The sequence below is a fragment of the Papaver somniferum genome, chromosome 3 (assembly GCF_003573695.1).
Source record: "Papaver somniferum cultivar HN1 chromosome 3, ASM357369v1, whole genome shotgun sequence".
Taxonomy (NCBI): Eukaryota; Viridiplantae; Streptophyta; class Magnoliopsida; order Ranunculales; family Papaveraceae; genus Papaver; species Papaver somniferum.
This window is the reverse complement of record NC_039360.1, coordinates 203,678,131-203,696,363: the sequence shown is the minus strand read 5'-3', so window position 1 is coordinate 203,696,363 and position 18,233 is coordinate 203,678,131. Positions and strand designations below refer to the sequence as shown.

The following is an 18,233-nucleotide window of genomic DNA, read 5'->3' as shown; positions in this document are numbered from 1 at the left end:
GATTTCCTTCTAAGGAGGAAATCAAGGATGTGGTCTTTAGTATGAAGCCTTGGACTTCACCTGGCCCTGATGGTTTTCCACCAGGGTTTTACCAGCATATGTGGGACATTGTTGGAGAAGATACTGTGGAAATGGTTCATTGCTTTTTTCAAGGTAAATTTCTCTTAAAAGAAAATAATCATAATTTTATTTCTCTTATTCCTAAGGTTGAGTGTCCTAACATTGCTGGTGATTTTAGACCAATTAGCTAATGTAATACTTCTTATAAATTATATCTAAGATTATAGCTAATAGGTTAAAGCCACTCCTTCCTAAAATTATCTCTCCTTATCAAGCGGCATTTGTACAAGAAAGGCTCATGACTGATAACATTGTTATTTCCCATGAGCTAGTTGATACTATGAAGAAACACAAATAAAAAAAAGGTCTTATAGCCCTGAAATTAGATATGTCTAAGGCCTTTGATAGGATGGAGTGGTCCTTCCTTAGAGATTGTCTTAAAGCTCTAGGTTTCTGTGATGATTGGGGTCATTTAATCAACCAATGCGTATCAATTGTGCCTTCCTCTGTTTTGCTTGAGTTCCTGGTGATCAATTTTGGCCAACTAGAGGGTTGAGACAGGGTGATCCCTTGTCTCCTTACCTCTTCATTTTGTGTATGGATGTATTATCCAAAAATCTTATTGATGTTGAAGCAAAAAACAAGATAAAAGGTATTAAAGTGACACAGTCTGCCCCTGCTATCTCACATTTATTTTTTGCAGATGATTACTTAATTTTTATGAAAGCAAATATTAAAGAGGTAAGAAATCTAAATACTGTTCTTGATGATTTTAGTAAAGCTTCTGGTCAAGCCATTAACTTTGATAAATTTTCCATGGCTTTTAGTAAAAAATCTGATAATCAGGTGAAGCAGGAAATCACTGGAATCTTGCATATTAAAAATATGGCTTTACAAGATAAGTATTTAGGTGTTCCTTTATTGTTGCAACAGGATAAAAGTGAGTCTTTTTAAGGTACGTTGTCTAAATTTGATGGTAGATTACCTTTATGGAAATCTAAACATTTTAATCAACCTGGTGGAACTGTGCTTTCTCAAACTGTTCTTGGATTTATAGCAATCCATCAAATGGTTGTCTTCCCTATACCAAAGAAAGTCACTGATAGAATTGATAGTATCCAAAGAAAATTCTTCTGGAACAAGGATAGTAATGGTAGAAAATCGTTCCCCAAATCTTGGAATGTAGTGGCTAGCCCTAAACATATAGGTGGATTAAACATTAGGAAAGCTGCTGAATTTAACAAAGCCCTTCTTACTAAGCTTGCTTGGAGATTAGTTAATGAACATGATGCTTTGTGGATGCAAATTATAGCCCATAAAAACTTCCCTAATTTCAACCCATTGTCTGATTCCATAAGTAGTAATGGGTCTTGGATTTGGAGAGGGATTCGTCATGGCCTTGAGATAGTTAAACAAAACTCAAGTTGGGGAATTGCCAATGGTAAAGATATTAACATCTGGAAAGATGTTTGGATACCTAGTCTGAAAACTCATGTCCCTAGTGATAAATATTTTATCCATATGACTAAGGTGTCTCAGTTAATAGATAATGATACCAAAAATTAGAATGCAAATCTGTTATATGCTTTATTTCCTAATGATGTGATTGAACAAATTCTGGGGATTAAAATACCTTTTATGGGTAAAGATCAACTTAGATGGTTGGGTACTAGGAATGGAAGTTTCACTGTCAAATCTGCTTATAATATTTTATTGCAGGATTCTCAGGTAATTTTTAACACCCCTGTTATAAATTTTCCCTGGAAACTTTCTGGAAAGTTCAGTTGCCTCCCAAAGTTCTTCACTTTGTTTGGAGGATTATTCAGAATTGTGTCTCTACAAGAGACAAACTTCATACAGTTATTAGCAATATTGAACCTACTTGTCCTATGTGTAAAAGTGCTGAGGAATCTTATCAACATTTGCTAATGGATTGTCCTGTATCTCAAAGAATTTGGTTTGCTCTTGACCATACTCTAGTAGCTTTGCCTTTAAACAATAACATTTGTTCTTGGTTAACAGATTTGTTCACTGCTAACAATTTCTGGGAGGCTTCTATGCAGGCTAGAGTCAGATATATATGTTGTATTTTCTGGTGTATATGGAGAGAAAGATGTGCCATAGTTTTTGATAAGAAGCAATTAAACCTTACTAGCTTTATTAACTCTGTAAGAGACTTTATTCATGACTGTGAAAATGCAGCAATGCCAGTGACAAGGATTAAATGTATCAAGTTCATGGCAGGCTCCAGCTGATCAATTTCTGAAATTAAACTTTGATGCTTCCTTTATATCCATAAGTCAACCAATCGGCTATGGACTAATTCTCCGTAATAATGCAGGTGTCTTCTGTGGAGCAGCAGAAGGGAAGGGACAAGCAGTAGATGAGGAGCAGGCAGAGGCTATAGCTGCTCTTGAAGCTATGAAGTGGGCTAAAGAAAAAAATATACAATCTCTGGAGTTAGAAGGAGATTGTATTAATGCCATCAATGCCATCAATGGTAGTTTAGGAGCAATAAAATGGACAACAAATAGTGTTGTTCAAGAATGTATTTCTATTTTGAAAAACTATCCAAATTGGCCATGTATTCAGGTAAAGAGAGATGCTAACAGTGTAGCAGACTGTTTAGCAAAACACTCGAGAATTCATAATGGTAATTCATATATCAATCCGCCAGATTTCTTGCAAGAAAAACTGGAAAAGGATAAAAACAATGTATCAGTTCAGTAATTTTTAATGCAATCCTTTTTCTTATCAAAAAAAAAAACATGATAAGTCAAGCCACAAGATCACAACAGGTGAGTACAACCAGTCATCAACAACGACAAACAAGAACAGCGAGGAGATGGAATTCGACAGGCTTAAGTCAAGGACCAAGAGATTTCAAGGAGTTCATGCTGCTAGCACAGGATAGGAACTCATTCACATTGTGTTGCTTCACCATCTGGAACACTTGGCTAGCTAGAAAAGAGTATACAAGAAAATTATCCAGACACCCAACAAACTTTTCAGATAGCATTGCTTCTAATACAAGAATACTGATGGGCCCACAAACATATCATTCCCACGCAGAGTTCAAATACAGTGTCGCGACAACATCAATCCAGCAAGCAACAACCAGCAAATAAAAGAAACTTGGAAGCAATGTGACTTGCTGGATTTGTAGAAATGAACAACCAGCAAGCCATTCCCAGCAGGCAACAACCAGCAAATCAGTCATGACTCATAATAGCAATGGCTTGACCTATTGGATTAAGGACAGCTCTTGTGACGGAAACATGGGCCTTTCTGTTGGCTCACAAAGTCGGAGGAAAATCTGGTTTAAATTAGGCTAAGGCCCAACCCATGGATAACCCATAGTATGAGGCCCCTAGTTAAAAGAATTTTAAATCTATGCCCGAGTTATTAAAAGACATCCATACCCTTTTTTATATTTCCAAACCCCAAATTAAATAAAATTTAAATTTAAGCTCAAAATATTAAAATATACTAAATATGATGTCACAACCATCTTTAACGACCGCCACCACCACCAACCACCACCTCCGACGACCGCCGCCACCAACCACCACCTCCGACGACCGCCACCACCAACAACCACCTCCGTCGGCGACCACCACCACCGAAACCACCACCAACCACCACCTCCGACTACCGCCACCACCAACCACCACCGCCAACCACCTCCGCCAGTGACCACCAGCAGCAACAGAAACCACCACCAACCACCACCTCCGTCGTCGGCGGCCACCACCGCTGACCACTGCCTCCCACCAATAATATATAGATGTGTAATCTGAAGTTACACATGCAACGAGCATGTGTATCCAGAAGTTACACATGGGTATGGCATGAAAGGGTTACACATGTATACGACATGTGTAAGCAGAAGTTACACATGCATATAACATGTGTATCCAACGGTTACACATCCATATGGCATGTGTAATGAGAAGTTACACATAAAAAAATAGACATAAAAAAGTAAACACAAAAAAATACATGTATTACACTTTAAGATTTATTTACGATAATTTCTTAGCATTAGTTACACACGTATCTGTCTAGTGTAATTGGGAGTTACCTATGCATCTATCTAGTGTAATTGAAATTTACACAACACTATGCACACTTTCAACAACATTTATCCTACAGCTACCACCATGACTCATTTCATCATTCTCTACCAGCATCAATTCCTGACAAATCCACTGCAATAGCAACATACATTGGCAACTCTGCACCTGTTTATCCTAACATGCATCTAGCATGCAATATTGAGTTCTCAGACTCAGGCCATAACTTACCACATATCAATTCCATCGGAACCCATGTCCTGCAACTGCAACCAACACCAACTGAGTACAAATCTCAGCACCAGCCAGCTTCATTTCCTCTATTCCATACCACTGTCTTAACTGTAGTTGCACCAGTACATGTAATGTTAACTCCTAACATAAATCTACCTGAGCATCATTAACTCAAACCATTCTGATTCTTCAACCAGTGCATACCTGAGCTATATGATAGCAATAACAGTACTCGTGCATTACAAACCAATGCCAAATCTGCATCTGTACAACTTGCACACTCCTACAGCTCTCTATGAACTTTCATACTCTGAAATCAACACATCCATAACCTGTTCAGTACCATTTCATTACAAAAGATCAGCATACCTTCCACTACAAATTTCATCAAATCATAGCATATGTATAATCAGCTAACTAAACACTCATAAACAAGCATGTATAATCATCTAGTACACATAAAATGCATGTGTACTTTGGAGTTACACATGCATATAAAATGTGTAATTTGGAGTTACACATGCATATGAAATGTGTAATCAACAGTTACACATGTCATATAAGGTGTGGTGGCTCTGGTAGTCACTCCAGCAGCTGCAACCATTCTTCAGTATAGCACCATCCATCACTCTGTAAGCACCATCACCTGCACTTCCTACCACAGCCACCACACTTGTATATTTGACAACTGAATATAGCAAAATCATGAGCATCTTCCTAGATGCTCATATACAAATCACCTACAATACATGAATACTAGATACTTCAGTTGTAGAAGGCCAAGGAAGTACCTATTCAGATATAAACGAAGACTCACAAACATCAAATAAAACATACAACTACAGGCCAGGAGCAAACAGCTAAAAAAGGATTGGTTTCACATGAACATCATTCTTGGTTCAGTTTAAATATGTCAATATATGTGATGATATCATGCCAAATCTAGTCTATCAGTCAAGTCCAGTGAATTACTTGTAAAAGTTTCAGACAAATAACAAAAGGTACTGGCATTTAAAAATCGAAACACAAACCTTCATCCTTGCACTTCTGATACAATTAAGCAAGCTCTATGTAGTTTAACGTAGTCAATCCATACAAAAGAAAAATTCAGGAACAAATAAAATAATCAAAATTATTTCCAGCACCATTCAATATTTTCTAAGAACTGTATATGCATATCTCATCAAATTAGCATGTGTAACTTATAGTTACACATCTAATTAACATGTGTAACTAGTAGATACACATCCATTTAGCTTGTGTACCTATAAGTTACACATTTAATTAGCATGTGTAACTACTAGTTACACATCCATAGTCTACCAATGCTAGTTAAACACGCAGACTGTCACGTAGAGTACACATAGCTGCAAACTGATAAACAAGGATATGGTTATAGAAATCACATGATATCCTTCTCAGAGTCGATAAAAGATGAGATTATAGATGGCTAACATATTTAAAACATGATGTGCATACAAATATATTTCATACCAAAACACCACCACTAAGACAAACAGAATGTAAAGTAGATCCAACTTACAGTGTCTAACACAGCTCCAACATCCATACCAAACCTCTAAGCTTCATACCAAAACACCACCACTAACTCCAAATACAAATTATCCATACTAAACCTCTTAGCTTCATACCAAAACACCACCACTAACTAGCAATTACACGAAGATAAGACCTTGGGTGTTTTGGAAGTAATGTCTCAACAATGGGGGGAGGAAAGTGCCTGCAATTGCTTTTGTCTCAACAATTGGGTGCTTTTGTTTGCTTAGCATGTGTAATTAGGAGTTATACATGCACCTGACTAGTGTAACTGAGAATTACACATCCATATATGACATGTGTATCCAGCAGTTCAATGAAAACACATATGTAACTATAAGCTACACATTCAATTAGCATGTGTAACTCCTAATTACACATGTGTATACGCAAGTTACACATGAAATTTGGATGTGTAGACGCAAGTTACACATGTTGTGCATCAGAATTCTAAGACTCATACACTTGCACAGTAATTTCTAAGTATCAAACTATCCATACACATTAATGAAACAACACAGAACATGTCGTATTGCTATAAATTTGTACACAGAATACAAAATTAATGAAACAACACAAAACATGTCATATTGCTATAAATTTGTACACAAAATACATCTATTCATAAAAAATGTTGAAAATAAAGCAAGTTATGTCAAATAAGAAAGAAAGAATCAGCTTACTTACCACTGACTTCAGATCCTCCTCCAAAACTTCTCCAATACCACCAACTCAACCACTACAACCTCCTCATCTTCCACCAGAACCTGCATATCCACCACCAACACTGCCACAGATTCATCAATCAAACGATGTGTAGGCGAGATAAGCAAAATAAAAACAAAAACAAGTCAACAACAACAACAAAAACAACAGAAACAACAATATCCTAAACGCATACCTAGATTTAAAACTTGTTGATTCAATTAAAAACGAGAGAAATCTTATTGATTTTCAGATATTTTCTCGTACGACGAATTCATTTTTGCTGCTGTTGAAGATCTTCTTAGTTCCATTGTTGAATCGGCATAAAAAGTAAGTAATTAGGGTTAAAACTACATTAAAGATCTTCGATTGATTCAAAAAAAAATCAGGTTCTTCTTCTTCTCATATATGAACAGAATCAATCAAAATAAAAATCAAAAACCTAATCGAATTAATCGAACTAAGAAAAGTAAGAATGATGAACCTAATCGGAAATGATTTATGCTGCTTCGAATCGACTGAAACTTAGATTCGATTCAAAATCTTCAAAAAAAACAGTCGATCCAACGAAAACCTAACCTGATGCAGCTTAAAAACCAACTAAAACCTAGATTCAAATGAAATCGATTGAATGATTGATTCATATTTGAAGATTAACTGATGATCAGCTGCAAAAACTACTGGATCGATTCGTCTTCTTCTTCTTCACAGATCTGAAACGCTGGAGCCGAGAGAGAAAGAGATGGAGAAGAAAGAGAAAGAGAAAGAGAATGACAAAATGAAATATCTTCTGATATATTCCTCTTGTATATATACTAAAGGGTAGTGTTGCCATTATTAAAATTCATAATAATTAATTATGGGCCGGATCTGAAGAAAATTTGATGTTTTGGGCCTAGTAATATCATTTTCTGAAAGTATGGAGTTGACAATATATGATCCATTTAGTGGGGCTTCTATATATTGAACCCATATAATAGGGGGTTCTAGTATTTTTCACAATAGAGAAAGGTAACACCGCCTACACCTAATAGGAGAATTCAAGCGGACACACACCTATCGAGAAACGAACCACGGAGCAGATGGATTGCTAATGTATTTAGTTTAAGCTCTGACTTATTTTGTACAAAGTGTTAATTCCCATCGGTCTCGCACAATTATTTCCAATCAGTTATTTAACAAAAAAAAAAAAAAACACAGAACATAAGGTTGCTTTGCCTCCATTTAAGAGAGGAATGTGCTCGATAAGAACGGGTACACTATTACAGATGGATTAACCGTTTAGTATGTATTTCCTAACGCTTAATTGAGAATTATTTGGTACATGACACGGATTCCCCGTTTAGCACAATTGAGAACTTAGGGCATCTTGGAACAGATTCGGCTAAGTCTACCACATACGAATGCAAAATCGTTTCAAAAATGAACTGCTTGATGTCTCGTAGCCACTTTTCAGGGAAAAAGCAAGATAAAACAAACTACGGAGCAATATTTGTCGATAGATGTCAACGTAACCATTTTTGACTGAACAAAAATCAATAAAAACTTCCCTTCCCGTAGCACATGCTACCCTTTTTTCTTCTTTTCAGATGATTGTGGAACAACCTACCCATCTAGATAGAATGTAATCTAGGTTTAACACAAAGATCCGAAGTTCGGAGACCATTATGCCCAACTCTAGGATGGAAGCTTTCTCATTGGGTCTAGACATAATTTTGAGTGATCCCAAGAACAAATGATACTGGCAGGCACATAACGTTTCTCCTCTTCGCAGTTCCAACTCACATTGCTTAATATCTTCGCACATCACTTCCAGTAGTCAAAAGAGACTCAAAAGTCGGAGAAACAATGTTCAGAAAAATACAAATTCCTGATGACAGTCACGCTAACAATGAACCCTCCCAATAGTAAGATAAAGACTTCCCCTGCGAACGATAGACAATGCCCTACGGAATATAAAAAACAAACATAAATTTTTGCAACTAAGTATAAAAGTAATGTAGTAGTACAGACTACTTCTACTACAATTAAACTATCCAAAATAACTTTATCTTTCATTATGGTTTCTAACAAGATGAGCTTTTTTTAAAATGGTACGGAAAATGTTCTCACCTGATGCGTGCAAGTCTTCTGAGAATAAACAGCCTTCAAAAATAAAACTAACGAAGCATCAGGAAGAAATCCCATCTATTAGGGGGACCACAAATTCACTGAAATCCAACATCCACAAGTTGTGGGCTGGAATCAGCCCACTACCCCTGAACAAGAGAATTTCCCACCCTTCTTCAAGACCTGAGGTAATAGGTTCCTTCGAAGTGCTAAAAGTGGAGACCATAGATGGATAAGAACCTTGCTGGAAAAGCTAATGTGGCCATCAATACATAAAAACAAAGTCAGTCTCAACATGGCTAAACCCTTAACCCAGTTATCTTTACCTGCCTGACATGTGCTTGTTGATCTTTGCATCTAGTAAAGAAGGGAGCATAGTGTAGATACCTTGGCATACTCTAGTAGAAAATACAGTGCCGTGTTAAGTACAGTATGACAGGAATAAGCTCATGTAGAAAGAGAACTTCAAACATAAAAAAAAGATGAGTATGCATGACAGCAATGTGGAAAATTCTCAAAGTCATACGGCTGTGTTTCAGAAGGTTAAGAGTACAAATCACCAGGGTGGAGCAATTGAACTGTTTGTTTCTGACTGAACTTTTGACATTAATGAGCTACAGTTAAGCAAAGACAAAATAGCCTCTGTTGGTAGAAAAAAATAATCAAAAACTTAGTTGTTCCAAATAAAAAAAAGAACTATCTATCAAAAGAATCAAAAGTAGTTTTCTAGATGAATGTTAAGTCACTATATTCTGAACCTGAGAAGGTTTCTATATCAGGTAAAGAGCCTGAACAATAAGAAACCCACTAATTTCTCCTTTAAATTACACCCTCTTCTATATATCCTACTATTAGGCATAGGCAACCAGTTATATTTCGCTGTGTACTACAATGACTACATTAACATGGTCAACATGTTCACTTACAGGAATGAAGTATGCAAATACCTCTGGAGCAACAGATCTATCAGCTAAGAGTGAAGGAAGGAACAACCACTGGTAACTAGGACATGCTTGATCTTTATGATCATCTTTGACTTGGAGACAACAAGGAGCAGATGTCTCTATATACGACTAATTTCTTTTTATCCACTGATACCCGCAAGATATTCAATTCCTTCTGTATAACATTAATCAACATTAACAAAGGATATCAGGTGAAAAAATAAAAAATCAATAGAAGACAAAGAAATGCCTACAGAAATCCAGCTGAGATGGCAAGTTTATGTCTGACTATATGCGAATTTTCAATGTGATAACAATACATGGACAATAAGCAAATGAGATGGACTGCAAAAACAAAATCATCGATAAGCATGTCGAAAAAGAATAAAACATGTGCAGTATACCCAGCTAGAACTAGAGACGTTGATTGCATAGCCCAACCAGAACTAACATAAACGAGAACCAAAGACACAGCTCAAACTAGAGCAAATCCATCGAGCCTCCGCCATCAACATTGCTACAACAAAGGCTCCCACTCAGCTACAGCTAAGAAGCCGAAGTTAAAACCTTAAAGTGTACCAGATTCTAACTACAAACCTTTAAAAACACTATTTTTCCTAGTATCACAGGTCTCTTCCTTCTGTTATTTCTGATTCTGAAAATAAGTGTGACTTCGAATCCAAATAACAAATGTTGGAAGCCAATAGACACAACTTTACAGAAAAAACATAAATTAGTTTCCTTTATCAGATTCTATTCAAATCACAAGAAATAATTAGCTAGCATTTTATTTCCGGGGAGATGAGAGACATATTTGATATTACCTTTCAGATTGGGGAGAAGATGGCTCGTCCGGAGAGGATTAAGCAGATGAACCGCCTTGAATCGGTCTTACATACATAAACCTTGCTGGGCCTACTTCAACTTCCTGTGAAACTTCATCCACACATGAAAAACTACCTTGCCTAACAGAACCAAACTCAACACGCTCTGCAGGCGAACTATAACCAACATTTCGATCGTAAGAGTACAACATAACGACAGATGGACCAGCAGGTCCAGTGGGTGAAACACCATTTGAGTTTATGCTCACCATTGGGTAAATGCCATTGTTGCTACGAATAGAAGTTGGGGGGAGAAATGAACCATTCTGGGTCTGATATGAGGAGAAAGATCCATGCCTATACGAGTCAAACGTTCTATAAGCAGCTTGGTTCTCATTTGCTGCCAAGCGATCTAACCTTGTGCTAGGCTTATCACTGAGACCATTATTTCGCCCAGCAGTTCGCTGTCTAAATCCCATATTCCAAGTTCCCTCACTTTCTTTGTGGTGCTCATCGCAGTCATAATTGTCATTGTTCAATTTATGGTTTCTAATACTTGACGATTGTCGTTCCCTGAAAGGAACCTTCTGAAATTGAAAAACAAAGATTCATCAGCCTACTACAACTGCCACTACCTTCCTGCGTTCTATATAAGGAAACAATACGCCAGCTTATACAGCCTTCCTTCACATGTATAGAAGGTAAACAACGTGCAAAGTAACAGGTTCTTGTGAAAAGTTATCTTACACGACTTGGCAGGTAGGTTCCAGTTCCCCCACGGTATCTAGGGCTTTCATCACCATAACACTGATAAACACCATTTGATCTTTGAGAACCAGGTTGAAACTGAGAAACGGGAACGAGACGAGGGCCATAACTTGTAAACTGGGTGAGAAGGTTTCCATTAGGCGAAATAGGTCTTCCCGGACCATCCCAGGGGAAATGGCCCTGTAAATACATTGGTGGTACCATAGCGGGGGAAGGATAAACCAAAGGACCTTGATACCTTGTTTTTTGACACAACCGTGCAAACTGAAGATTTTCCCAATGACTAGTGAAGTCACTTTTCAGAATGTCAGATTTGTGCTCCTCGGGATGTTCCGTTAAATAACCATTCCTACTTGAATCACGGGTACTGAAAATCTCGGACTGACCACGGGACTCTACAGAGTCAAAGTTCTGGTCTGACTGGTTTGTATGACTATGATCATCTGATCCCTCCTCCCCCTCTAAATTGCTAGTGGATCTTTCACTAGTTTCAGTCCCTATAGGCACATTGTACATAGGAAGCATTGTTAGGAATGGAACAGGGGGGCCTGCAAGATAAAATGCAAAGGGTACCATCCCTGGATTTTCCATTGTACTTTGCCGGGAACCAGTACCCACAAGCATAGGAGATAAAGGTATCATCGAGTCCGATCCACTCATACTTGATGTTTCATAGCTAGGCAGTTGGTGGGTCTGAGAATGCAAAGAAGCCACTGATTTTCTTTCAACCATTTCAGTTTGTTGAATCCAGTCTCTGTTGTCTTCATCTGCCTGTGAAGAACTGTTATCTACTGACGCATCATCATACGATCTGTTTTTGTCTTTATCATATGCAGTGCACGAATCTACAGAAGGAGTGATTCTTCTTCCCCGTTTATCCCTAGATGATTTAGAGACTTTGGCAGATAATCCATCCCAGGAACTTTCAGAAGATGTTTTGCTTCTTGAGGAACCTGGTTCTGAAGTAGGTAAGGATCTCATACTCACATATCTATCAGGGCTATGAGCCGCATTTCCTCTATCATACTTTCTCTGGTGAGAAACATTTCGATTTTTGCTTTCTTTAGCAAACTTGTGACGACCTTTCCCTATTGAACTGCCAGAGCTACTCACTCGGGTTAAAGGAACAAAGTTATGCGACATTGAGTCATCAGACTGCACTACCTGGAAAGCTCCATCATCTGCACCCAAACCTCTAACAGAACTAGCAGCATCTTGATCCTGCCAGAAATGGTGAGAACTTTCAATCTGTTTGACTTCCGTCAATCCTGAATTTTCAAAATTCGGTTCCATAACTTGATTTGACGCTAACTCAACTATAGGGAAGTATCTCGAAGATGGCGATGACACCTTAGTTTGAGGAGATGAGGTACTGCCATGAAGAGGGTCAGCCAAAGGCATATCTGCTGGAATCATACCCATCAAGTTCCTACGAGCATAACCAACTGATGCCAGAGCAGAAGGTGAAACTGGACGAGGTAAGTGTGGAGAAGCTAAATTCATAGGATACTGCATATGGCTGGGAAGACCATGTAACCTAGTTGATGCCATCATGTTCACCATGTTTTGCGCCTCCTGACACATCTTCCTCGTATCAGCTACATAAGCAAGCTCTTCTCCAGTGGAACCAAAACCAACTTCCTCATAATACTTGTTTTCACCAGCAACATCAAGGCTTCGAAGAGATGGGATGCTCCTCAAAGTCGAGGAATCTTCAGTTACACATTTGGCACTATGAGTTCCTGGAACTTCCAGATTCTTTCTCCTTGTATATTCTGCCTTCCGAGTACTCTGTTTTCTCACCATTTCTGGCACCTTGTTATGTCTTCCTCTGGAAACCTCAGTTGATGCGTCTGTTAGCTCAGGACTAGAATGTGTCCTCACAAAATGGAATGTGTTTTGCACCTCATCCGCCAAGTAATTTGGTATAATCTTTCGGTGACCCGCAGCTTCACCAGGGTTAACATTCTTCGCCAAATGCTCAGTCACCCTGGAAGTGTTTAGATTAGAAATTCTTTTCCGACCAGTATGAGAAGTTGCAGAAAAGTTACTGGTCCTAGATACTCTTTCTGGGGCTTGACTGCCAGGAGACTCCTCGGTCTTTTTCTTGCTGCTCATACGATGTTTTAAATTCTCAGATCCAATTACATGATCAGGAATTGATGGTTGCAAGCAAACCAAATCAGCACTAGGTGCATCAGGGCGGTGCCGACTACCATGTCTCCCCCATGTGTTCATAAAGAACAGATTTACTTCAGACATTACGTTCTCTTTCGGGCAGTCGAGAAGTCTGGCCAACCTTTTCGCCCCAAATGCGAAGGCACTACGAATCCTAAAAAAATTACCTGAAAGAAAACACAAATAAGAAATTTATAACTATCGAATGCAGTTATGCTTATCTAACTACTTGGTCAAGCAAATATTTGTTTCCCATACACAGCAGAGAATGAATAAAACTAAAACATTGTAACTTTCCTATCGGATTAGTTTCCAAAGTTATCGATTGCCAGGTTTAACACATCAACTCCTTCATTGTATCTAAATCTAGTCCGATGGTTAGATGAATTGTTTCACTTGTATAAACTTCTAAATACTGCGACATGTGATTCAACTTTTAGAATTCATCATGTTCTTTGGTTTAACATCACGGACACTAATAATTCATCATGTATAACTTCAAAACAGAATAATTTATTTCAAAGCTTTGATTTTTTTTGTATCGTATACTGGTTTTTTGCACATAATTATCTGATGGAAAAAAAAAACTTGGTAGAAATAATTCTCCGAGCTGCTCAATATGGCGTCATTTGGCTCGAACAGAACCCAGAAACTTTTACAGACACAAGCGACGATAAGATTGCTTTAACTGTCACACACTTGCTAGTTAGAGAGATTAAGCTAGAATCACATGTCGAAACTATTCCACAGTCAAAGAGTGAATATATTTGAGCTGACAAGAAAATCAATAACCTGGACTAATAAACCCGCAATAAAATCAACAGAGCCAACAAAGAAAAGTTTGTGTAAGAAACGGTAACTACATGTAAGAGGTCCTCACAGTCACGACACATACCTATTTTAAGACACTGACCTGGACTCTATCTAACAGTGGGTTTTTCTGTTTTCTAATAGATAATAATGAAATTTTAAGTATCACAGTATGCTGAAACTGGAGAGAAGCTTCAAAGGTGAGTTGAAAAAATTCAGTGTCGTGAGAATGCCAAGGCATCTTGAATACCTTTACTAACACTTCGTCCAAGGTTGTTGTTTATTCGTAGAGGATCAATAACATTGAAATGTTTAGATACAAAGGGTTGACCCTGATTATCTTGACCGCCACAGAGTATACAGAACTACAAGCATCAAATAATTTACTGAGCAACAAGTCTTCAGTATCCCTTCGAGGAGGTTCCGCTGCCATACGTTGCACTATCAACATCAGACACACTCGTTAGATAATTATCATAAGGAAGATTTTTCCTAATGTGGGCCAATGAACTGAAAAGAAATAATCAAAAGTTATTACCTGTCATATCCGCAAGTCTACAAATTGGAACTGGACCCCAAAGGCTAACACAAAAATGGTCCCAGTCAAAGTTACTGAAAAACTCTAGAAACCGGTAAAGGACCTGAACATAAAAACAAAAAGTAAGAAACATTGAGCTACGACTCTCCACCATAAGTAATCAGAGAGAAAAGGAGAATTCCGTAGCAACCTCAAGTGGTCCTGCGAAGGAATTGTTGAAGACATGAAATATGTAGAGAACTAATGTTTCAAGTGCATAAGTAGAAATAAGTCCATGATGAGCTCCCAATATACGACTCTCATAGTAACACCAAGCTTTTATCAGAATGATGCTGCGCTTGAATATATGACTTTTCTTAATTAAATAGTCAACCTACATAAACACATAATTTTTAGCACAAAAGCAACGCAAAAATAAACATTATGAAGTTGGTTTGCTCAAGATGTCAGCTAGACCTTACCTCCTCAAGAAAACAAAGAGTGCACAGCCCGCCAAGCTGGTTAAAGGATATGTCTACTACAATATTTTCTACAAGACACTTGATTATCTTCACCTGCAAATGGATGAAACATAAAAACGATTCAGTATTTACCACAAAGGGCATTGGAAACCACAGATCGACAATATTATGTGACGGTAACAGCCGCATGAAAAACAGCACCACGGGAGTCCAAATCAGGTGCAAGATGCAAATACCAGAGTATTTATAATGTCTAGAACAGAGACAAGGGCGTTTTTGAGAGTTACCCCGTACCAAATAAGTCTATAATTCAGTATGCACGGTTTGAAGAGTGGCCACAACAGTATATACCAATTTATTATAAAAATTTGCTCCTCGCCAACCCACATATCACTATATCAGAAATTCCAAGCAACCTCAAAACATAACTAACATGGAACATGATACACAGTGCAACTCCAATTAGGTCGCACCTTTTTCTAATTCTTTTTCTTGTAAGGCACGGGTCGGAAATTAGTCAAGAAATACAAGATACTGAAACATAAAATGAGTGAGGCACTTAAGAGGTGTTAGGAGTTAAGAACATACTTCTGCCTGTATGTATTGCACCTCTTTCACACGAAATTCAGCCGTCTCACTCTTTTCTTCAGTCTCGAGTATATTGCGGACCTCATTAGCCCAAGTATCCTTCAAAGTTTCATTCTCACTGAATGCTGTCAGGTCAATGTCCCCATCTGGTAAGTAGGTCTTAAGAGGGACAGACCCAAACATAAAAACCTGAAATAATTTGATATATTACACACCATCAGTCAGAAAAAATGCTCCACGCCAGGGTTATCATTATAAAAGACAATGCAATATCTTCCTTAATGAAGTGTATACAAGTATAGAAACAGGATGACTAGTAATACTGACGAGTTAATTTTGGAACCAGAAGAATATATAATCCCTTAGCTTTAACATCCAAGATGAAGCATCTAGTCCAAAATTAACTTAAAATACAAATCAACTAATCTCTACAGTATGATAGAGATAATTTGACACAAGCAACTCGGGATGATCCAAATAAATAGAGTGATGCCTCAAGACAAAACTCACATTTTATTCTCTGAAATTTTGCATTCCTAAAAGCATTATTCTAGCAACCTACAAATATCCAAAACACTCTTAAATAACCTGCAGATTCTATGAACCTCAATACTTTTAGACAAGGATAACCACACCTAGGTATCGCGGGCAGATAGGACTACCTTGCAGGAGAAGCACTTCAAGATAAGCCTCTGAACATAGTCTGCAACAGCATTTCTGCGTTCTTCAGAGGGCTTGTTGGGTTGAATGCAATTAATTAATTCTTCGGTTCTCTTTTCAGCAATGGACCATCTTTCTGCATCAAGGGATCTAGTCACCAAACAAACTGTATCGGGCAGAAGGCCATTGGGCATAACACCACTAGGCTGTGCCCAGTGCTCATGATCGCCCATGCAATGACGAACCAGATACTACCCTAAATAGATAAACTAGGAGAGTACCCACACTAAATTTCCTCTTAAACTAAGTTCCAATGATATAATCTTCACGAGAAAATCCAGATTATAGAGTATATCAAACTGAACTGGACAACTGACCCTAATTTCAACACAAGACCAACTATACAACTGTAACAGAATTTGATAAGTCTTTACCAACTATTGAAACGGTTAGCACAATCGAAATTTGGGTAATACACTAATGCTTAATTAAAAACCCTCAACAATCACAATGTTATTTGATTAAAAGTAGAATCCTAGCGTAACCGAGTATTTCATTATTTTTTTCCTTTCAAAACAGTAAAAATTAAAACTTCTAGTGGATCTATCTTGAATGAAATCCTGCTTAAAAGACCAAAACTTCTGTAGTGACTAATCTTCATGAAAGCAACTGTGCATTTCTCCTCTGCTCGCTAGAATCACCACAAAAACGATTCAGAAAACAAGCATCAAAATTGAATGATGATTTCTCAAAAATTGATTTTTCAGTTTAGGGTTTTACTTTTTTGTTGTTTGTGCAACGAAAGTGTCAAATTAGGGTTTTTGCTAAGTTTTCTTTTTTGTTTTTTTTCTTTGTTCAGACGGGGATGTGAGGAAGCCGGAGAAAGTGAATTAAAACTTTTAAATGAGAGTAAAGAAAAGGAAATTTTATGAATAATAATTTAATCCGTTATATGTTTAACGGAATCAAACGCGAGTTTAAGATGCGGTCGGGCCACGTACGTTGACCCATTTTTATTTCTCGACAACTATTGTTGATAATATCATTTCAGGAAAAAGCCCTCTATTGCAGCTAAAAGATGAATCAAGCTCGATTTTTTTGAGTTACTCGTCTTACCTGAAAATATTTAGACAAATAAAAATCTTTTATTTTTCCTCGGTACCAATATTTTGTATCAATTTTGGACACACTCCTCTAAAGAGCGTGCACGTAACAAATGAATTTTAGTTACTACAACTAACCGATCATTAACTATATAATAAAATAAATTTTTATTTTATTTTTTATTAATTACAATTCATATACATATTATGTAATTAAGTCCAAAATTCAAGGGTTGTAAGAAGATTTTTGTTATGGGGAAAGCTAAATCATCCGAGGGAAAAGTTGAATTTTGGTCCGAGAGATTGGACTTATAACCAATGGGGGTGAAACAGAAAGGGGATGGCTATTCTTAACGGGGTTTTGTTAACTTGTATACACGTATACATGTTAAGGTTTAATAAAGAATTATTTTATTCCTTTGGAAATTGTGTTCTTTTGTCTTGTTCTACTAGAAATTGGTTTTTCTTGTACTAAAAACAACATTTTTTGTTCCCAATGCAAAGAATTATTGTTTTCAATGTAATAAAACAAACAAATCTTGTTTCCAATGCAAGAAATTGTTGTTTTAATGAACCTTAACATGTATACGGGTATACAAGTTAACAAGGCCCTTCTTA

General features: G+C 37.4%; 1 protein-coding gene across 1 annotated transcript; it reads right to left on the bottom strand.

The window, feature by feature from the left end:
- Positions 1-8,046: 8,046 nt before the first annotated feature.
- On the bottom strand, positions 8,047-17,392 carry LOC113360547. Its single transcript, XM_026604051.1, has 10 exons — positions 16,515-17,392; positions 15,853-16,041; positions 15,265-15,357; positions 14,994-15,176; positions 14,804-14,906; positions 14,548-14,706; positions 11,257-13,622; positions 10,510-11,096; positions 8,745-9,860; positions 8,047-8,578 (listed from the first exon to the last, which is right to left on the bottom strand). Exons 1-8 carry the CDS (start codon positions 16,743-16,745, stop codon positions 10,548-10,550), a joined length of 3,873 nt encoding a protein of 1,290 aa, XP_026459836.1. The 5' UTR covers positions 16,746-17,392; the 3' UTR covers positions 8,047-8,578; positions 8,745-9,860; positions 10,510-10,547.
- Between the last annotated feature and the right edge of the window lie 841 nt (positions 17,393-18,233).